This window comes from Aspergillus nomiae (assembly GCF_001204775.2).
Source record: "Aspergillus nomiae NRRL 13137 chromosome Unknown contig00294, whole genome shotgun sequence".
Lineage (NCBI taxonomy): Eukaryota > Fungi > Ascomycota > Eurotiomycetes > Eurotiales > Aspergillaceae > Aspergillus > Aspergillus nomiae.
Window position 1 is genome coordinate 1 of NW_015378349.1, and position 16,481 is coordinate 16,481.

The window sequence follows — 16,481 nt, forward strand, 5'->3', positions numbered from 1 at the left end:
TCGTGATTTGCTATCTCGCCTGGCAGTGGGCACGACCCTATGCTCGAGTCCAGGTATGGATTACTATGAGAACTGGATGGGGTACTATCTTTCTCTGATATTGAGCACCATCACCGGACTATTCCACCCATGGTGATTAATGTATTAATAGGACTGGAGAAGACATTTGGAGCCATGCAGGTACCCTATGATCTATCGGCCTAAGGTAACCGGTGGGCAGGGACTGCAAGCTTGGAGTGGAACTCTTACGACCTGGATTGGTGCCACTGGAGAGACTATAAACTCAATTATAACGATTCCTCTACCCCGTACTAAAAACTCTATGGAAAGGATTGAGGAGTAGACCAATAGACAAAGATTTGGAATGGACCGTTTGATCCGAAAACTGTAAGCTCTACCACGAAGATTATGCCAAGTTGCCAACAGTGCGACGTTGGTACCTCCTATTGGCAAAGCAAATAAGAAGAGAAAAGAAAGGCGCAGTACTAGTAATGTGTCTCGAAATCGGGACCAATGAGAGCACAGTTGTCCTCTATGATCATATATGTACATAATTATCTTTACTGTTGATTCTGTGCTCATTTAGTAAGAAAAAAAAATAAAAGCTCTGGGCTCCCATGGGGGACTACCAAATCCAGAATCAGTCTAGAAAAACGGAGGATTGTCTCGGAATTTTTAGGGGCCCCATTCCTAAAACTCAGTTTTCCTCGGAGGTTTCACCATATCTAGGGACTGCGGAGTTGGGACGTGCTTCGAAAAGCGCCCTAGAATAGCCAGAGAATAAACTTCTCAAGACCCAATGCTCAACACGAAAGTCTCAGGACGAACCCCTTACAGGTGGATAGTTTGCCGGATGCCGTCTATCTATTTGTCGTGTTGCAGCTCACTCCGCAAGCCAACACAGCACAAAGCGCCGGGTACATTCTAAATCCTTAGTTGGGTTCATCATCGCCAATAGTGGATGAAAAGGATTCGCGAAGGATGGATAAATGCGGTGGCGAGCACAGGACGAGCGGGGGATTGGCAGTAAAAATTCCATAGTTGCCCATGTGAAGATAAAGGCGATACCAAGGCCCCCAATCCAGGCAACGATGACAGACAATCTGTCATGAACAAGAGACTGGTGCGATGATGCTATTTCAACGAAGAAGTTCCGAGAATGTTCCGGTGTAGCAGGTAATTCCTCATTGGAATTGCCTATCAGTGCTGCTTGCTGTCCATTAACGGCGCCCTCTGGTCTTGCCTTTACCGGACCGTCGTGGGCCTTGAATGGAAGATAGATCTCGTTTGCTCAGATTCAGAGTACCTCCTGCAAACTTTCCGATGGAGGGTCCCCCAACGCCACGTTCCCGTCTTCCGGTGCTGGATTTTGCTTTGGGTACGGGTTTCTCGAGAATGATTCCGTTTTCTCTAGCTTCACGTCGACGTTTATCATCCTTCTTCTCAGCTTTAGCTTTGATGCCTCTTCGATGCGATGACGGCATATTCTGATGGTATAGTGATGCCTTGGCACCAAGCGATTGCATCCGCAAGTCAAGAGCTTTTAGTCGATTTTTACCGGTCGGCGCAAGATCCGACGATGACTCGAGAAGATGGGATTCTTTCAATAGTCGTTGTAATGCCAGGTCATTCTTCAGATTTGCGACGTCATCTCCGTCATCCTCGTCTTTGCTTGGGGAGCTCCTAATAGCTGCCGGTTTAACAGAGAAGGATGGCGGCTTCGCGGTCTGGATATAGTCATAGAATTAGCAAATTTCTAGAGGACAAGTATATATCGTGTAGACATACCATGAAGGCTTTGCGGGCTCTCTTGTCCATTGGTTCCTTAGCCACCGCCGACAAGTCGTGATGCTCGACTACCTCAACATTGCCATGCCCGTCCTCGGAGACGCCACTCCATTCAGACTCAGGCTCAGATTCTTCAAATTCATCGGTGCTATGCTCATCATCGGATCCCTGAGCACATGTAGTGCGGGTTTCAGGTACTTCTAATGGCTGGAATTGGGCTTCAAAAAATTTGCGGAAGATATCATGGCTAGAACTATCGTTCGCCGAAGTGGTTGTTGCTTCGTCGTCCTCAGATGTCGTGGATCTCGATACAACGTGTGTATCTCTCTTTCGCTTTCCAATCATCTTTCGATACTCTGCTTTTCGAAGCGTTGTTAAGCTATGAGAGACTCAAATTCGAAACCTTACATCGCGGCCTACTTGAAACCTATCTTTTTTTCATGGTCACGTGCGATAAGATAAGCTGACCCCTCGTGGGATTTCCACAATAATATATCGAACTACAACACAGTATCAGGTTTAGAGACCCATTGGAACAGACAAGATGACCAAATTCCGTCCTTGTATCGACCTCCACTCGGGTCAAGTTAAGCAGATTGTTGGAGGGACATTGAGCAATGTCCCTGCGGATTTAAAGACGAACTATGTTTCTAAACTACCGGCTAGTCATTACGCAGAACTGTACCAAAGACACGACTTACGTGGAGGTCATGTTGTGATGCTTGGTTCAGGCAATGATGCAGCAGCAAAAGAAGCACTGAGCACATGGCGGAGTGGCTTGCAGGTCGCCGGTGGAATCACCGATAAGAATGCTCAGTATTGGATAGACCAGGGTGCCGAGAAGGTGAGTTCTATTGCTTTGTTGAATGCCGTCTGTATCTACTTGATTGTATATTTGGGTCAAGTCAGTTGTGATTCTCTCATTCTTACATTATATCAAAAGCGCCTCGCTATCGTTTTCCCTTTTCCCTTCCTTCCTTTGTTCTTCCGTCCCTGCAAGCTGCCACGGCAGGTACTGATTGCCTTTGCATAGGTTATAATCACATCATTCCTCTTTCCAGAGGGCAAATTCTCTCTTGAAAGATTGGAATCGGTTCTTTTGGCTCTTGGAGGTGACAGGTCGAAACTGGTTCTAGATCTGAGCTGCCGAAGGAAAGACAACACATGGTTCGTGGCTATGAACAGGTGGCAGACCATAACAGAAATGGAAATCAATCAAGGCAGGTTTCCCTTTTTGTTTTTTATCTATTTATCGTTTTTGTATTAGGGCGTTTCTATGCGACCTAGGCTCTAGGGAAAGAAAAGCATCTCCTGTACTGACCAAGATAAAGAATCCATCTCGCTACTGGAGCCATACTGCTCGGAATTTCTTATTCACGCTGCAGATGTGGAGGGGCTACAACAAGGTATAGATGAAGAATTAGTGTCTAAGCTCTCCGAGTGGTGCTCTATACCGGTTACGTATGCTGGCGGTGCACGGAGCCTAGAAGATCTTGAGAAGGTTCACTCAAGTAGTCGAGGAAAAGTGGACTTAACTATCGGCAGCGCGTTGGATATCTTTGGTGGTTCTGGTGTGACATTCGATGAATGTATTCAATGGAATAAGACTCACTAAATGAGTAGTAGCTTAGAAATGTGCCAGTGTAGCTAGCCAGGTTTACAAAGATATATTTCTCTTTCTTCCATAGTCCGAGCGTCTCTTAAACGTCAGTCAAATATGAAGCCATAAGATAGGGCTATATAAAACCGATAACTAATGCTTTCCGATCCTTTATTTCAACTAAGATATAAAGGAACATAATAACCTGTACAGTCAAATAACATTCGTTCCGGGGGTTGATACCTTCATATAGGCGCGGGTCCAGACATTGTTGCCAAAAGCGGCTTAGGCGCTAGCATTGAATCGGAGCTCTCTTCCCGCCTGGTGAACATCATCTATGATACCCGCCCTCCTTGTCAGTTGCATATTTAGACACAATCAAAGCCTCTCACGCCTGCTCTTTTTGTTTGTGTTGTACTTATCCACATTCCTGGGTATTACTTCTGCGATACCATCGAAACTGAACCTAGTCGGATCGCTGAGACCCTGTACCAATCAGTCGTTTATCGCATCACTTCGTCTTCGATATGAAGCCTGTCGTGTCGGTGTTGAATGCGTGGTCCTGGTATGTCTTTTACCAAGACAATTCTGTACTTACTACAAACTGACCGAATATTTCTACAATATAGCGCGATCATCTCCCTTTTCGCTATTGTCATCCTCTCGGTTCTCGGATCGTTATACAAGGTTCGTTTGCTGCCGGATCTGCTGCCGGATCTTTTCATTTGATAATGGCCAACATTGTTGCCTGTCCTGGTCGTGGTATACTAGGAGTGATAGCTAATTAAGATACTCATAGAGTGAGCACCACGGATTTACCGGATCAGAGGGTGAGCCTGAGGATGGCGGCGCGGTCGCTGCTTCGATCTTCACAGCCGTTTTTGTATACGCTGTACGATTCACCCTATTTGGGTACAGTAACTAGAACATCGCATTGCTGACAGTTATAATCTATAGGCGTTTTTCGTTTTCTGTTCTTTCCAGGCCTATCTTCACGTGCGAAACCGCAGGGGAGGCGCCATATCGCTTAACTAAATTGTCACTATTGTTATACCCTTCTTTTCGATGATGAAATCAACCGCAACATTTGATTCTTTGGCCATACCCATATATGATTACGTCGCCCAAATGATACCACGAAGTGGTCTGGAGTGGAATGTGATAAAACGTACATGCAGTGTACCGTATGCTGCAGCATTGGCCGAGCAGATGATAACCTGATGTCCCCTGACTCTAGATACCTGTGTATATCATGTATCATGGGCTCACCCACCGTCTTACTTTCCGCTGTTTTAGGTTAGCTTTTGATTTGCTGTTCTAAGTGCTTTATTGCTGGGTGTCTCCTTGTGGTGTATATAAAGTATCGGTTGTTATAGAATTGGCTTTTCGTACTATTCTTTTGTGCATATGGCTCATATGATATTGTACCACTAGTCTTAGCATACTATTTGGACAACTGAGTACAAACTAGGCCCCAAGACTCGAAAACCACTCGGCATCACAGGTGTGCATGCACCTCTATTTTAGTTTATGTACAATTACGTATCTCTTCCAAACGTCAGACACAGGCAGATCATTTATAACACCTAGAATGCAGAAAAACCCGCCCCTTAGAACGCCAATGCCATAACCCCTCCCAATCAGCAAAACTTTTCATTGAATATTGCTCATCCATCATCATAATCATATCAGCCGATGCTAACTAGGGCACAATCACAAAAGCTCTTCATCCTCAATAGGGTCCAACATCTTGGACATATAAGGGCCATCCAAAGTGTAGCCTAGACGCGCATAATAATTGCGCACGCCAACACCAGAGATGACACTGATTTTCTGGCTTCCGTGTTCCTCCCGGGCGATGCGTTCCGCTTCCTCCATCAGCAAAGTACCAAAACCACGGTGCTGGAACTTGCGTGGATCACGCCCATGCAATGGCACGGCAGAGCCATACACGTGAAGCTCACGGACGATACTAGTTTGTTGGCCAGTAAATTCAGGGCGGAAAGTGTGTGTAGGGCTGCACTTTCGCAACCGCAACAAACCAATTAGAATGTCTTGCTTGGGATCCTCATAGGCAAGGAAGGTCTCCCAGCCTCCATTGGCTGCGTAGTCGCGTCGAATAAGTTCGACCTGAGATGGACGGATCTTGTTCTTGACTTCATTAATGCCGACCTCACGGGTACGGACGTCCCGACATGTGGTGCCGAAGTCCTTCATCCTGGCCAAAGCAAGTTCACGCAGATTGCCATTCTCTACGCCTGAAGTAACCAGCGGCATCGGGATATCTCGCTGGACACGGTAGATACGGGTCCAAGGAGGGACCAGGGCAAGGATACGAGCCACAAGGTCAACCAAGGCGTTGGGAGTATAGTTCTTATAGCGACCAGTCCTCCATAATTCATAGAGACCAGTGCCTCGGATCACTAAAGTTGGGTAGATTTTAAGGCCGTCGGTTCGGAAAGCAGGGTTCTCGAAGTATTCTTGGAACTGGAATAAGTCACGTTCCATCCCAACGTTCGGCAAGTCGGGCATCATGTGGCTGACCACCTTAAAGCCGGCATCCTTCGCAAGCTTGAAGGTTTCTGCAACTGCAGCAACAGTGTGGCCTCGATTCGTGTCCCTGGCAACATCCTCGTACAGACTTTGTACACCAATCTCCAATCGTGTACATCCATACCGAAGCATGCTGCTCAGATGTGTATCCAAGCAGTAGTCGGGTCGAGTCTCAATTGTAATACCAACACATTTCACATTGCTCATCTCACCGGCCTGGACGGCTTCGTCGACGTTGTCTGTCTGATATCCACTCAACGCATTGTGGAGCTGGGCGATGAACGATTCGCGATAATCCTCTGGTAGAGACATGAAAGTCCCACCCATGATAATATATTCGACTTTGTCGACACTGTGACCGAGAGACTTAATCTGGTCCACACGTCCTCTGGCTTGCTCGAACGGGTCATAACGTGCTCGGATAGCACGCATCGACGTGGGCTCATACCCGGTATAGGACTGGGTTGAGTACTCGAAATCGGAGTCGGGTCCACCAGGGCAGTAGACGCAAATATTACCGGTGTATGCAATATGAGGACAACGGTGGGGTTTGCTCATCACAGCGACAACGGCGATACCTGAAGACGTTCCTAGATGACAATTAGAAAAAGCCCAGCTGTAGTTGACGGACTAGGGTCGTACTGATCGGCTTAGCAATTAATTTGGGAAGGATATATTTCTTGTAATGTTCCGGGACAGCAGCAATAATAGCCGTCAAAGGTGGCAGATGGGCTAAACAATGCTTTTTCGCGATTTGGTTGCGCAGTCTGTTCAGATTAAGATCTTTCTTTGGCTTTTTGGGATCCGTTTCAGCTTCATATTCTCGAATGAGGACGTTGGCGATATCAGAGCAAGCTCGCATGTATCGTTCATTCTCTGAAGGAAGCTTTGTGTTCGTCTTAGATTTGGAGGGTGGCGGCATAGTCATCGTGGCCGTCGCCATTTTGAAGAATTTACCACCACGTAGATGGCAAGGAATAGAATCAAGAAAGGATCTGTCCGGCAAGTACTAGGGCAAAAAAAAGGGAAATTAAATAGAATAAAATCAGATGACGATATGTGAAAAAAAAGGAAGGAAACCTAATGATTGCTACCCCAGATACTAATCTAAGGTGGTTTGGAGGGGCCGAATATCAAATCCGTATGCGAGAGAGAAAAAAAAGGCCGAGGAGACTGAACCGACCGCCCGCGACAATTCGGGTCCGCTTAAAGCTTTGTCCCGAAAGTTGAAATCCAAACCGTCCCGGCGCGCTTCCTACCGCTATACCAATCATTTTTCTTCTCCTCCACCTCAGCTTTCACATCTCTTCTGGTGCAATACCCTCTCCTCTCTTTCTTTTTACCGTTTCTACTACATACTTTCGCCATGCAGGCCTTCCGCCGTAGCACTGCCTCTGCCCTTCGGAATGCTGCCGCTGTGCAGCAACGGGGATATGCCAATGCCCCGGCCTATGCTGAGACCATCAACAACCTTCGCATAAACGCGGATACCAAGGTTCTCTTCCAGGGCTTCACTGGCAAGCAGGGAACGTATGTATTCTTCTGACCAGGTGTGATTTCATACATGATGCTGACGTTGCATTTCCGTCCTCCCGCAGTTTCCACGCCGAGCAAGCCATTGCCTACGGTATTTCCCCCCCTTCACATAACCAAGCAGATCGATATTTGCGATAATATGAACAACATAGCTTACAGAACTCAGGCACCAAAGTTGTGGGCGGCACCAACCCCAAGAAGGCCGGCTCGACACACCTTGACCTACCTGTCTTCGCAAATGTGCGTGACGCCGTAAAGGAGACCGGAGCTACTGCCTCTGCTATTTTCGTCCCGTATGACTGTACCCTTGAGTCTGGAGGTCTGTGAACATGTTACTGATTGACCGCAGCCCTCCCCTTGCTGCTAAGGGTATTGAGGAGGCAATTGAAGCTGAGGTTCCTTTGGCTGTTTGGTAAGATGATCGTGGCCTGCATAAAGTGATCAACCGCTGATATATATATTTTTCTTCTAGTATCACTGAAGGAATTCCCCAGCATGGTAAGTTTGACTATATTGTGCGAGCCATCTGGAGTCCCAGAGTCTGACTGGTATTCAACTAGATATGGTCCGTATCACCGACATTCTGAAGACGCAGAACAAGACTCGTCTAGTCGGACCCAACTGCCCTGGTATCATTGCTCCCGTAAGTTTCAATCACCCAACATGTTGACATTATAAATACACTGTAGCAGATATTTACGGCAGTATAGGGCCAATGCAAGATCGGTATCATGCCTGGATTCATCCACAAGCGCGGCCGTGTCGGTATTGTTTCCCGTTCCGGTACCCTGACCTACGAGGCCGTCAACCAGACCACTCAGGCTGGGCTTGGCCAATCCCTCGTCGTCGGTATCGGTGGTGATCCTTTCTCTGGCACCAACTTCATTGACTGCTTGAAGATCTTCCTCGAGGACGAGGAGACCGATGGTATCATCATGATCGGTGAGATCGGTGGTAGCGCTGAGGAGGATGCTGCCGAGTTCCTCCGGGCCAACAACAAGCACAACAAGCCAGCTGTTGGATTTATTGCTGGTATCAGCGCTCCCCCAGGCCGTCGCATGGGTCACGCTGGTGCCATCGTTAGCGGCGGCAAGGGCGGTGCTGATTCGAAGATCGCCGCTCTTGAAGCTGCCGGTGTCATTGTTGAGAAGAGCCCCGCCTCCCTTGGTAAGGCCCTGCTCAACGAGTTCGTGAAGAGGGATCTGGTTTAAATAAGTGAGAGTGGGATGTGAGTGAGTGGGGTGTGTGATTGAACCCCTGCGTGTGGCATCTCGTCATTCGTGAGCGTCACTGCTGAAACGTATATTCCAAACCTGCTAGATGATCTTCTCTTGACCACTTCTGTACTTTTCCTGTTTCATGTTCTTTGTTTAGAGATGCTAGGGAGTAATTAGTTTCCCCATGTAAATTTTCTCGTTTGTTTTGGCTCTTGCTTTACACTCCTGTCAATGTTGCATGCCGTAGAATGTGAGGAAGCAAAATTGATGCTCAACAATGGTCTGAAACACGCAATGCCGGAACCAATAATGTCAAGCCCTTGACACCATTCTTGTGAGGTGTCCATGTCATTGGATCGCGTCAGTTAGACCCCCCCAAAGATAGAACAGATTAACCACCTCACTGGGCAAAGATACTAGCTTCGAAGATCACCGTTGGTACTTGGAAAGCGGATTCCGACCTGATTTTTCAGCTTACGGCTCGCATACATGTGCCCCAAGGTGACAAATACCGGGAATGGGTCGCATTCGGCCCCTATCGTGGATCTGCTGTGATCCTCCTCAAAAATAACTACAGTGGCTGGGTTTTCCGCAAGCCTAAGTTTGGGCGATCGTCGCCAGCTCAAGTGATGCCAAGACTATCGGAATATGTAGGATCATTGCGAGCAGACGGAGATCTACGGAGTTCACCAGGGAGGCCAGCAATCATACAGAGGAACAAAGCAAAAAGACAATAAAACCCTGTGGCATTTAATGGATGTAGATCACCCAGGGACGATCTTACGCTAGCCTGGTTTGACCTACTCGACCAGAGCTTTTCGCCATCAGCATTCTTCTCCTATCTGTCTGTCTGAGCTGTTGTGGGTACGTACTCACTCACTCCCTATTTTCGACCTTCGTCATGGAAGGCTCTTGACCGGCCTACTCCTGACGCATAGAGACGAGGTTGAAAGAATAATAGCACAAATACTGTATGTCACACGAGTACGAATGGATTCTTACGATCGCAAGGTCTCCCTCGGTCATGGTTGCCCAAGAGCTAGGGGGTGGGGCGTTCCTATTCTGTCGATTATCGAACGGCTGTGTTTCATGGAGGGACGACATGTTACTAGATGATCATCAGGCACAGAGGCAAATCGACAAAGCTACTATACATTACGTGACAATTACGCCTCAGACTTTCGCGAAGGTGGAGATTTTTGCGGCCTTATCAGGGCAGCTCTCGACTCGAGTTTCATGTGAGAATTGAAGGTCAAGCTTGGTTAAGTGTAGCTTCACGTCACTGATGCTCTTTCATGGTAAACTCAGATAATGGACCCCCCCCCTCCCTGGGTTGTATCCTCCATCTTCGCTTATAATAAGATTATTAGACTCACATTGCATTCTGTATGCTTTCCGTTTAGAGTCTTGCATATGCACGGGATGCTATGCACCTCGATGTCTGACGCGTCCCTCCGGTTCTTACTACGTATACTAAATCATTAGGCTCACATGAAGCAGGCCAAGATTGATCGCTGGCTAACGATCTGTGGACCCACGGGGCTAAAATCAAGTATACATGTTTCTATCTGGAATTTGTCGGCCAATGAATAATGACCTGCAGATCATCCCTCATAGTTGGTGACCCTCTGCTGCATTAGCTGCCAGAAGGTCCTCCCTATGCAATTCAACGCCACCTCTCTGCTATCCACACACAGCAGAGCGGTGCTCCTCAAGGTCTTATCGACGCAGGCCTTTGTCCCATGGAATGACGATCTTTCTTTGCTACTCCACATGTATTATTCTCTTTGGGAAGAGAATTGGCGAGACTGCATATATTGTGGATCAAGTAACTTTGCCTTTCTCTCTTCGGTAATCGATATACGCTTTGGTATTAGAAGTATATAACCCCCAACTAGGAACTGGTTTAGTGCTGGCAAGTTTGATACCTAGGCTATCCGTGGACATTTTCCGTTTGAAGTATTTATAGCTGAGAGAAATATCATCGGGAAATTTGATTTCAGAACTATAATCTCTCCACTGCTGTAACCATGGCTACAGCAAGGTCAGATACCGACAAGACTCCTGTTGTTTGTTCTGTTGAAGAAGATGAGAGGCAGCCATCCGACTCTCTAGGGACTTCCCAGCTTGAAGACCAAGTTACCCAATCCAAGCCACATCATATTTTCTCTCGTCGTAAGAAGTTGCAAATGGTATGCATCGTTTCAATGGCTGCCATTTTCTCCCCCTTATCGTCGAACATTTATTTCCCAGCCCTGGGCGAGGTGTCAAGTGTAAGTACGACAACAAGAAAATATACCATGGGCAACCTTTCGAGGGGTAGTATATTAACCAAGCTCTATGCAGAGCTTAAATGTTAGCATGTCCCTTGCCACCCTGACGGTCACGATATACATGATCGTGCAAGGGGTAACACCTACATTTTGGGGTTCGATTTCAGATGCCACAGGGAGACGTCCAGTCTTTATTGGGACGTTCATTGTGTACATGATCGCCAACGTTGCCCTTGCTGTGTCCACCAACTATGGAGAACTCATGGCTTTTCGTGCCCTACAGGCTGCTGGTAGTGCGGCTACAATTTCCATTGGTAAGTTTCTATCCATTAATAGCCCAGTGCCAGGTATGAGTTACTCACAGGTTCACTCCTTAGGCGCAGGTGTCATTGGTGATATCACCACTTCAGCGGAAAGGGGAAGCCTTGTGGGTATATTTGGAGGAGGTAAGAAATTGCTGGGCACTTGGTACACACCACGAACGTATGGATATAAGCTGACACATTGAAGTTCGTATGCTTGGGCAAGGGATCGGCCCGGTTATTGGCGGCATCTTGACTCAGTACTTAGGTTTTCGCTCCATATTTTGGTTTCTCACGATATGCGCGGCCGTGAGCCTTTTGTCTATTCTTATATTTCTACCCGAGACGCTGAGGCATATCGCCGGTAACGGTACTGTTAGGCTGAGAGGTATCCATAAGCCTTTTCTGTATGTGGCTATCGGACAGAAGGGAGCCATTACTGGAGCCGACCCGGGCCAGAAGAAGCCTGAATTGACATGGCGTGCTATACTTGCTCCTCTCACATTCCTGGTAGAAAAGGACATTTTCGTCACCCTTCTCTTTGGAAGCATCGTTTACGCGGTTTGGAGTATGGTGACTTCCAGTACTACAGATCTTTTCCAGAATGTCTATCATCTGACCTCATTAGAGGTTGGCTTGACATTTTTGGGGAATGGTAAGGCTCACTGTCACATCACCATGGTGAGACTAAGTTCGCTGATTGTCATCTGTTAGGATTTGGATGTATATCGGGGTCGTATTTGGTCGGGTATCTTATGGACTATAACCACAGATTGACGGAACGCGAATACTGCGAGCAACATGGCTACCCATCTGGTACGCGGGTCAACCTGAAATCTCACCCGGATTTCCCTATTGAAGTTGCCCGAATGCGTCACACTTGGTGGATTGTTGGACTATTCATCGTGACAACTGCTGTCTACGGCGTCTCGCTTCGAACACACATAGCGGTTCCCATCGTTTTGCAGTACTTTATTGCTCTGTGTTCAACGGGGATATTTACCATCAATAGCGCATTGGTCATTGATCTTTACCCTGGGGCCAGCGCCAGTGCAACAGCAGTGAATAACCTGATGAGATGCTTGGTGGGAGCTGCTGGAGTGGCGGCAATGCAACCCCTACTGGACATGCTGACTGCCGATTACACCTTTCTCTTGCTTGCGGGGATCACGTTGGGAATGGCCCCTCTATTATGGATGGAAAGTCGATTTGGAGCTTCATGGCGGCGTGAGCGAGAGATGAGACTGAAGGATAAAAGTTGTATTTGAGGAAAGTCATGCTGTAGGAGATGGATCGATTCTGGGAGTCTGGTGTGTACTGTACATAGATACATAGATACATAGATACATAGATACATAGATACATAGATACATAGTTACATAGATACATAGATACATACACTCAACTAGCTAATGTACGGTACATGGCTATTACTGTACCTCGTATTATGGCATAGATTTGACTGCGATCATCCCTTTGTTGTGTTTGTTTATTACCCGAAAAAAACAATACAACGAACTACCAGGAATGCCAACTTATATAATCTCGACCACACGTGACCACACCCGCAAACAAGCAAAAGCAGTCGTTGCTTGAGGAACGCCGATCTCTGTTTATCCTCCTTCCAGCTCACGATTCTTCGACCTTGAAACGCGGCTGCTATGAGCTTTCCATAGCCAGTCTGCTGCTAGACCGACCCTATTGATGCCCTAAAGACCCGACTTCCGACTGGACTTTGATTGGGCTATAATTTCGCGAGTTTCCCTGCGGCGTGAAAACGTGTGGTTGACGGTGGCTGGAAGGGATCAAAACAGACGCTATTGCCCGTGGTTACCGACCGTCTCCCACCCAACAGCGAGGGCACCAAACATCGTGGTGTGCTGGAGCAGATCCGAGACGAAAAGATGCCTCCTGAGATGGGTAAGACGCTGCATCCACTTCCTGCAGAGCCTCCTACTTTCTGTCATCGGTCTTAACACAACTCCCCACTGTTGTACCTGTGTGTAAAATATCCGCCACTGTTAAGCTAACTAACAGAATCAACAGGCCGAGCCGCCTCGCAGGCCTCAAGTGCTGCTTCTCAAACAACGCAGATAGTAGCACCACATAGCCGCCCTGGGACAGCAGATCTCATGAGATCGCGCTCGGAAACTGTAGTGTCAAGAAATGGTCGCCGCCCAAGGTCTAGAGGCTCTACTGCCAGCCTCCATTCAAACACCACCCAACAAACCCAGGACCAGCAGATTACTGATGGATTTCCGCAATTCCTCCCGGCCCAAGCCAATGCCAGCCATAATGTCTTCGGAGGGAATCCTGAGGAGATAATCATGCGATTTGGTCAGCAACTTTCGCATCCCGTGAGCGGTTCTTCGCTGGACCCGACTATGCATGATGCTCATCACCCCGTCCTGCCAAGGGCTGAAGACTTCCCAAGCCATGCGATGCATGGCCATCACCTCTCCCACCATTCAATATCTTCAGGTCTTCCTGGATTGTCTTCCGTGCCAATGCCACAGTACCAGGCGATATATGACAGTGGGATCGAGAATCACGTCCCAGAACATGTTCTAGATGAGAACGAGAATTCCGAGGCTGGTGCGAAAAAGAAAAAGGGTTCAAACTCTTCCCTTGCGAATGACAATGAACTGCGAAAACTGCTGCGGCAGTACGAAGGGTATTCCTTGAAGCAAATGGCAGCGGAAGTCCTTAAGCATGAAGGAGCCGGCGGTAAGGCTGAAAAGGTGAAGCAAGTCTTTGCTATGATATGGTGAGCCACGGAATAACCCAATGATGTACCGGTTGCGATTTTGTTCCTTACACGCCCCTAGGTTGAAGGAGAATTGCAGAAAAAGCAGCGGTTCTGTTCGGCGCGATCGTGTTTACTGCTGCTATGCAGAGAAGTGTGGAACCGAGCGTGTCTCCGTTTTGAATCCAGCTTCTTTTGGGAAGCTCGTCCGCATCATATTTCCCAACGTACAGACTAGGCGACTCGGAGTCCGGGGAGAGTCCAAATATCACTACGTCGATCTAACAGTCATTGAGGAGAAACAGCAGAAGCCTCCACCCTTAAACCCTCAGATTCCAGCTAACACAACCGGCTCAGCTGCCCCCATAGAGCATAAAGTGGGAGACGCCATGCAGAAGAGGTGAGCTTTTCAGGGAAGCAGCACGTCAATGTATTTGAAACTCATCAGAACTAGTGTTAGTATCGCACCGCAGCCTCCTGCAGACACTGCAGTGTTCCCTTCACCTACCACTTCATTCACCGCCAGATCCTCGGGGAGTCTTTCGAGCTCAGATTGCGGTTGTCATACTTCGTCTCGGTCTAGTGGCGATTCCGCCACTACCCTTGAAAATGTAGCAAGCCATTCCGGAAAAATTATTCACCAGATGCTTCAACTGCCAACTACCGAAGACTCATCCATTGATAACGACACTCTACAACTTCCTGACATTAATGACTATGTCCCCGTTAATACTGATTCGAAGGTTGCCGCTGCTCTGGCCGCCCTTTATCGGTCACATTGCATTTCTGTCATAGACAGCTTTCGATACTGCAAGGAGCGAAATCTACGCCATTACTTCTCTGCCTTCCACGGAACGCTAACCGTGCCGGTACAGAAGCTTCTAACACACCCTAACCTCGCCCCGTGGATTAAGGAATGCGATTGGCTCATGTACCAGAAAATGATTGCGTTTGTGGCACCGCTCACAACTCAGGTCGTTCCGAAGCTCGTCCTAGACACCTTTAGCTCCATCTCTCAAAGACTTACCGCCCATATCGCAGATACGTTCAAAACGCAACCGATACACGTCTCCCTAGCAAGATTAATACCGGCGCATATATTCTGTAACCTTCTTCGGCACATGCTCGATGTCAATCAATCCGCCAATGCAGCCGCAGCGTGGCTGTGTCACCCTGATAACAGAAATCAAATGTGGTTTGACTTCAAAACGCTGGTAGACCCAAAGGATATGATTTCTAAAGCGAATATCCCAAGTTGCGCGGAGCAAGCTGCTGAGCAAATTCTCAAGCATGATGTTCGAGCCCTTCTTACTCCTATTACCGATCTGAACCCTGCCGCTGCCCATCCGTTCTACACAAAGCCTGATTCGGAAGGAAGTATTCAGGCACATAAGTATCCAGTGCAGTCATCAACGGGTGATGACTATAACTTCCCGGATAAATGGATATCGTTCATTCTCAATTTACCATCCGCGTTTCCAAATCACCGTACGAAATGTATCATAGAGAAAGTCGATGCGTTGTGGGATTGCATCCTTCGCCGATTAACATTAGGGGGGGCTCAGAGCTTTAGTGCCTGGTGGATGACTAAAGTATTCTTTCACGAAATGATGCTTTGGCAAGCAGAAAAGGGTGGCTTTATGCGCTATACTCCGAGCACATTGCAAGGCGTGAGTTCGAGAGCGGATCAACAGGCACCAAATAACACTTCCATGAAGCAGCCTATCTATCCAGACTCTGTTAAGAATGGATCCTTTACGGCTCCTAACACACAAAACACTGTTGATTCAAGGCCTGGATTAGAGACCTCTGCCCCGGCAGAGAGTATCCACCAATCTCGATCCTCTTTGGAACGTTCACAGATGGACGCAGAACCACAATCGAGCAATGCTCCTAATGAGAAGCCAGTGGACATGTCCGAAAATATAGCCAGCTTTCATGCCTCAAACAATGATGATAGCGCGATTGATCTTGACGATGATTCAATGCTAATGACCGTGGGCAAATACGGCGATATGATGGCCTCTGATCCAGCAGATGCTGAAGGCGATGTTGTCGTCATATAAGCTGACTATACATATTTACTTGATTTCATCAATGTTTTGGAAAAATCAGAAACAACCAAGTTTTCATTTGTTTATGGGCGGAGTTTTGATTCTCTTTTCAGGAGTCTTGTTTTTGGTTGGTGATTATTTACGTTCATGTACAAGGAAGTTTCGGCGTTCGACGATCTTCGCACGAGAGACGAGAAATGAGCATCGATCGAGATACATCAACCTGCCGCTCCGCGGTATTTTCAGGTTGAAAATCATACAAATTTAATAGCGTGGTTGATCCCGCTCTGAATTGCTTATTGCTTTTTTTTGAGCTTTTAGTTTCCCTGTCAGAGACCGACCTGCTGTACATAGATTCCGGTCAACCTGTTTGCAGATGATCTACTGAGCTTCTCACTGTCATGGTTCATTC

General features: G+C 47.5%; 5 protein-coding genes across 5 annotated transcripts; 3 read left to right on the forward strand and 2 right to left on the reverse strand.

The window, feature by feature from the left end:
- Positions 1-1,220: 1,220 nt before the first annotated feature.
- ANOM_007582 (uncharacterized protein) lies at positions 1,221-2,133 on the reverse strand (the record flags this gene model as incomplete). The annotated part of the gene is made up of 2 exons (XM_015552838.1): positions 1,221-1,727; positions 1,789-2,133. The coding sequence occupies 2 exons, from the start codon at positions 2,131-2,133 to the stop codon at positions 1,221-1,223; spliced, it is 852 nt and encodes a 283-aa protein (XP_015403987.1).
- Positions 2,134-2,329: 196 nt separating this feature from the next.
- Positions 2,330-4,782, forward strand: ANOM_007583 (uncharacterized protein). The gene is made up of 6 exons (XM_015552839.1): positions 2,330-2,632; positions 2,822-2,955; positions 3,888-3,953; positions 4,018-4,075; positions 4,188-4,280; positions 4,346-4,782. Exons 1-6 carry the CDS (start codon positions 2,333-2,335, stop codon positions 4,421-4,423), a joined length of 729 nt encoding a protein of 242 aa, XP_015403986.1. The 5' UTR covers positions 2,330-2,332; the 3' UTR covers positions 4,424-4,782.
- Positions 4,783-5,101: 319 nt separating this feature from the next.
- Positions 5,102-6,884, reverse strand: ANOM_007584 (Elongator subunit ELP3; the record flags this gene model as incomplete). Its single annotated transcript, XM_015552840.1, has 2 exons — positions 5,102-6,531; positions 6,584-6,884. 2 exons carry the CDS (start codon positions 6,882-6,884, stop codon positions 5,102-5,104), a joined length of 1,731 nt encoding a protein of 576 aa, XP_015403991.1.
- A 423-nt stretch (positions 6,885-7,307) lies between these two features.
- Positions 7,308-8,929, forward strand: ANOM_007585 (succinate--CoA ligase (GDP-forming) subunit alpha; the record flags this gene model as incomplete). The annotated part of the gene is made up of 8 exons (XM_015552841.1): positions 7,308-7,471; positions 7,540-7,568; positions 7,644-7,770; positions 7,827-7,889; positions 7,950-7,975; positions 8,038-8,120; positions 8,188-8,738; positions 8,763-8,929. 7 exons carry the CDS (start codon positions 7,308-7,310, stop codon positions 8,686-8,688), a joined length of 993 nt encoding a protein of 330 aa, XP_015403990.1. The 3' UTR covers positions 8,689-8,738; positions 8,763-8,929.
- Positions 8,930-10,697: 1,768 nt separating this feature from the next.
- Positions 10,698-16,081, forward strand: ANOM_007586 (uncharacterized protein; the record flags this gene model as incomplete). Its single annotated transcript, XM_015552842.1, has 10 exons — positions 10,698-10,967; positions 11,041-11,281; positions 11,345-11,413; positions 11,478-11,924; positions 11,984-12,440; positions 12,985-13,027; positions 13,084-13,189; positions 13,316-14,036; positions 14,098-14,415; positions 14,464-16,081. The coding sequence occupies exons 1-10, from the start codon at positions 10,725-10,727 to the stop codon at positions 16,079-16,081; spliced, it is 4,263 nt and encodes a 1,420-aa protein (XP_015403989.1). The 5' UTR covers positions 10,698-10,724.
- Positions 16,082-16,481: the final 400 nt, after the last annotated feature.

Bases quoted from the DNA above. Each gene is read 5' to 3' on its own strand.
- ANOM_007583 (XM_015552839.1), top strand. From the start codon at position 2,333: ATGACCAAATTCCGTCCTTGTATCGACCTCCACTCGGGTCAAGTTAAG. The intron at 4,076-4,187 runs GTTCGTTTGCTG...AGATACTCATAG, and splicing joins TTCTCGGATCGTTATACAAG to AGTGAGCACCACGGATTTAC. The intron at 4,281-4,345 runs GTACGATTCACC...TATAATCTATAG, and splicing joins CAGCCGTTTTTGTATACGCT to GCGTTTTTCGTTTTCTGTTC.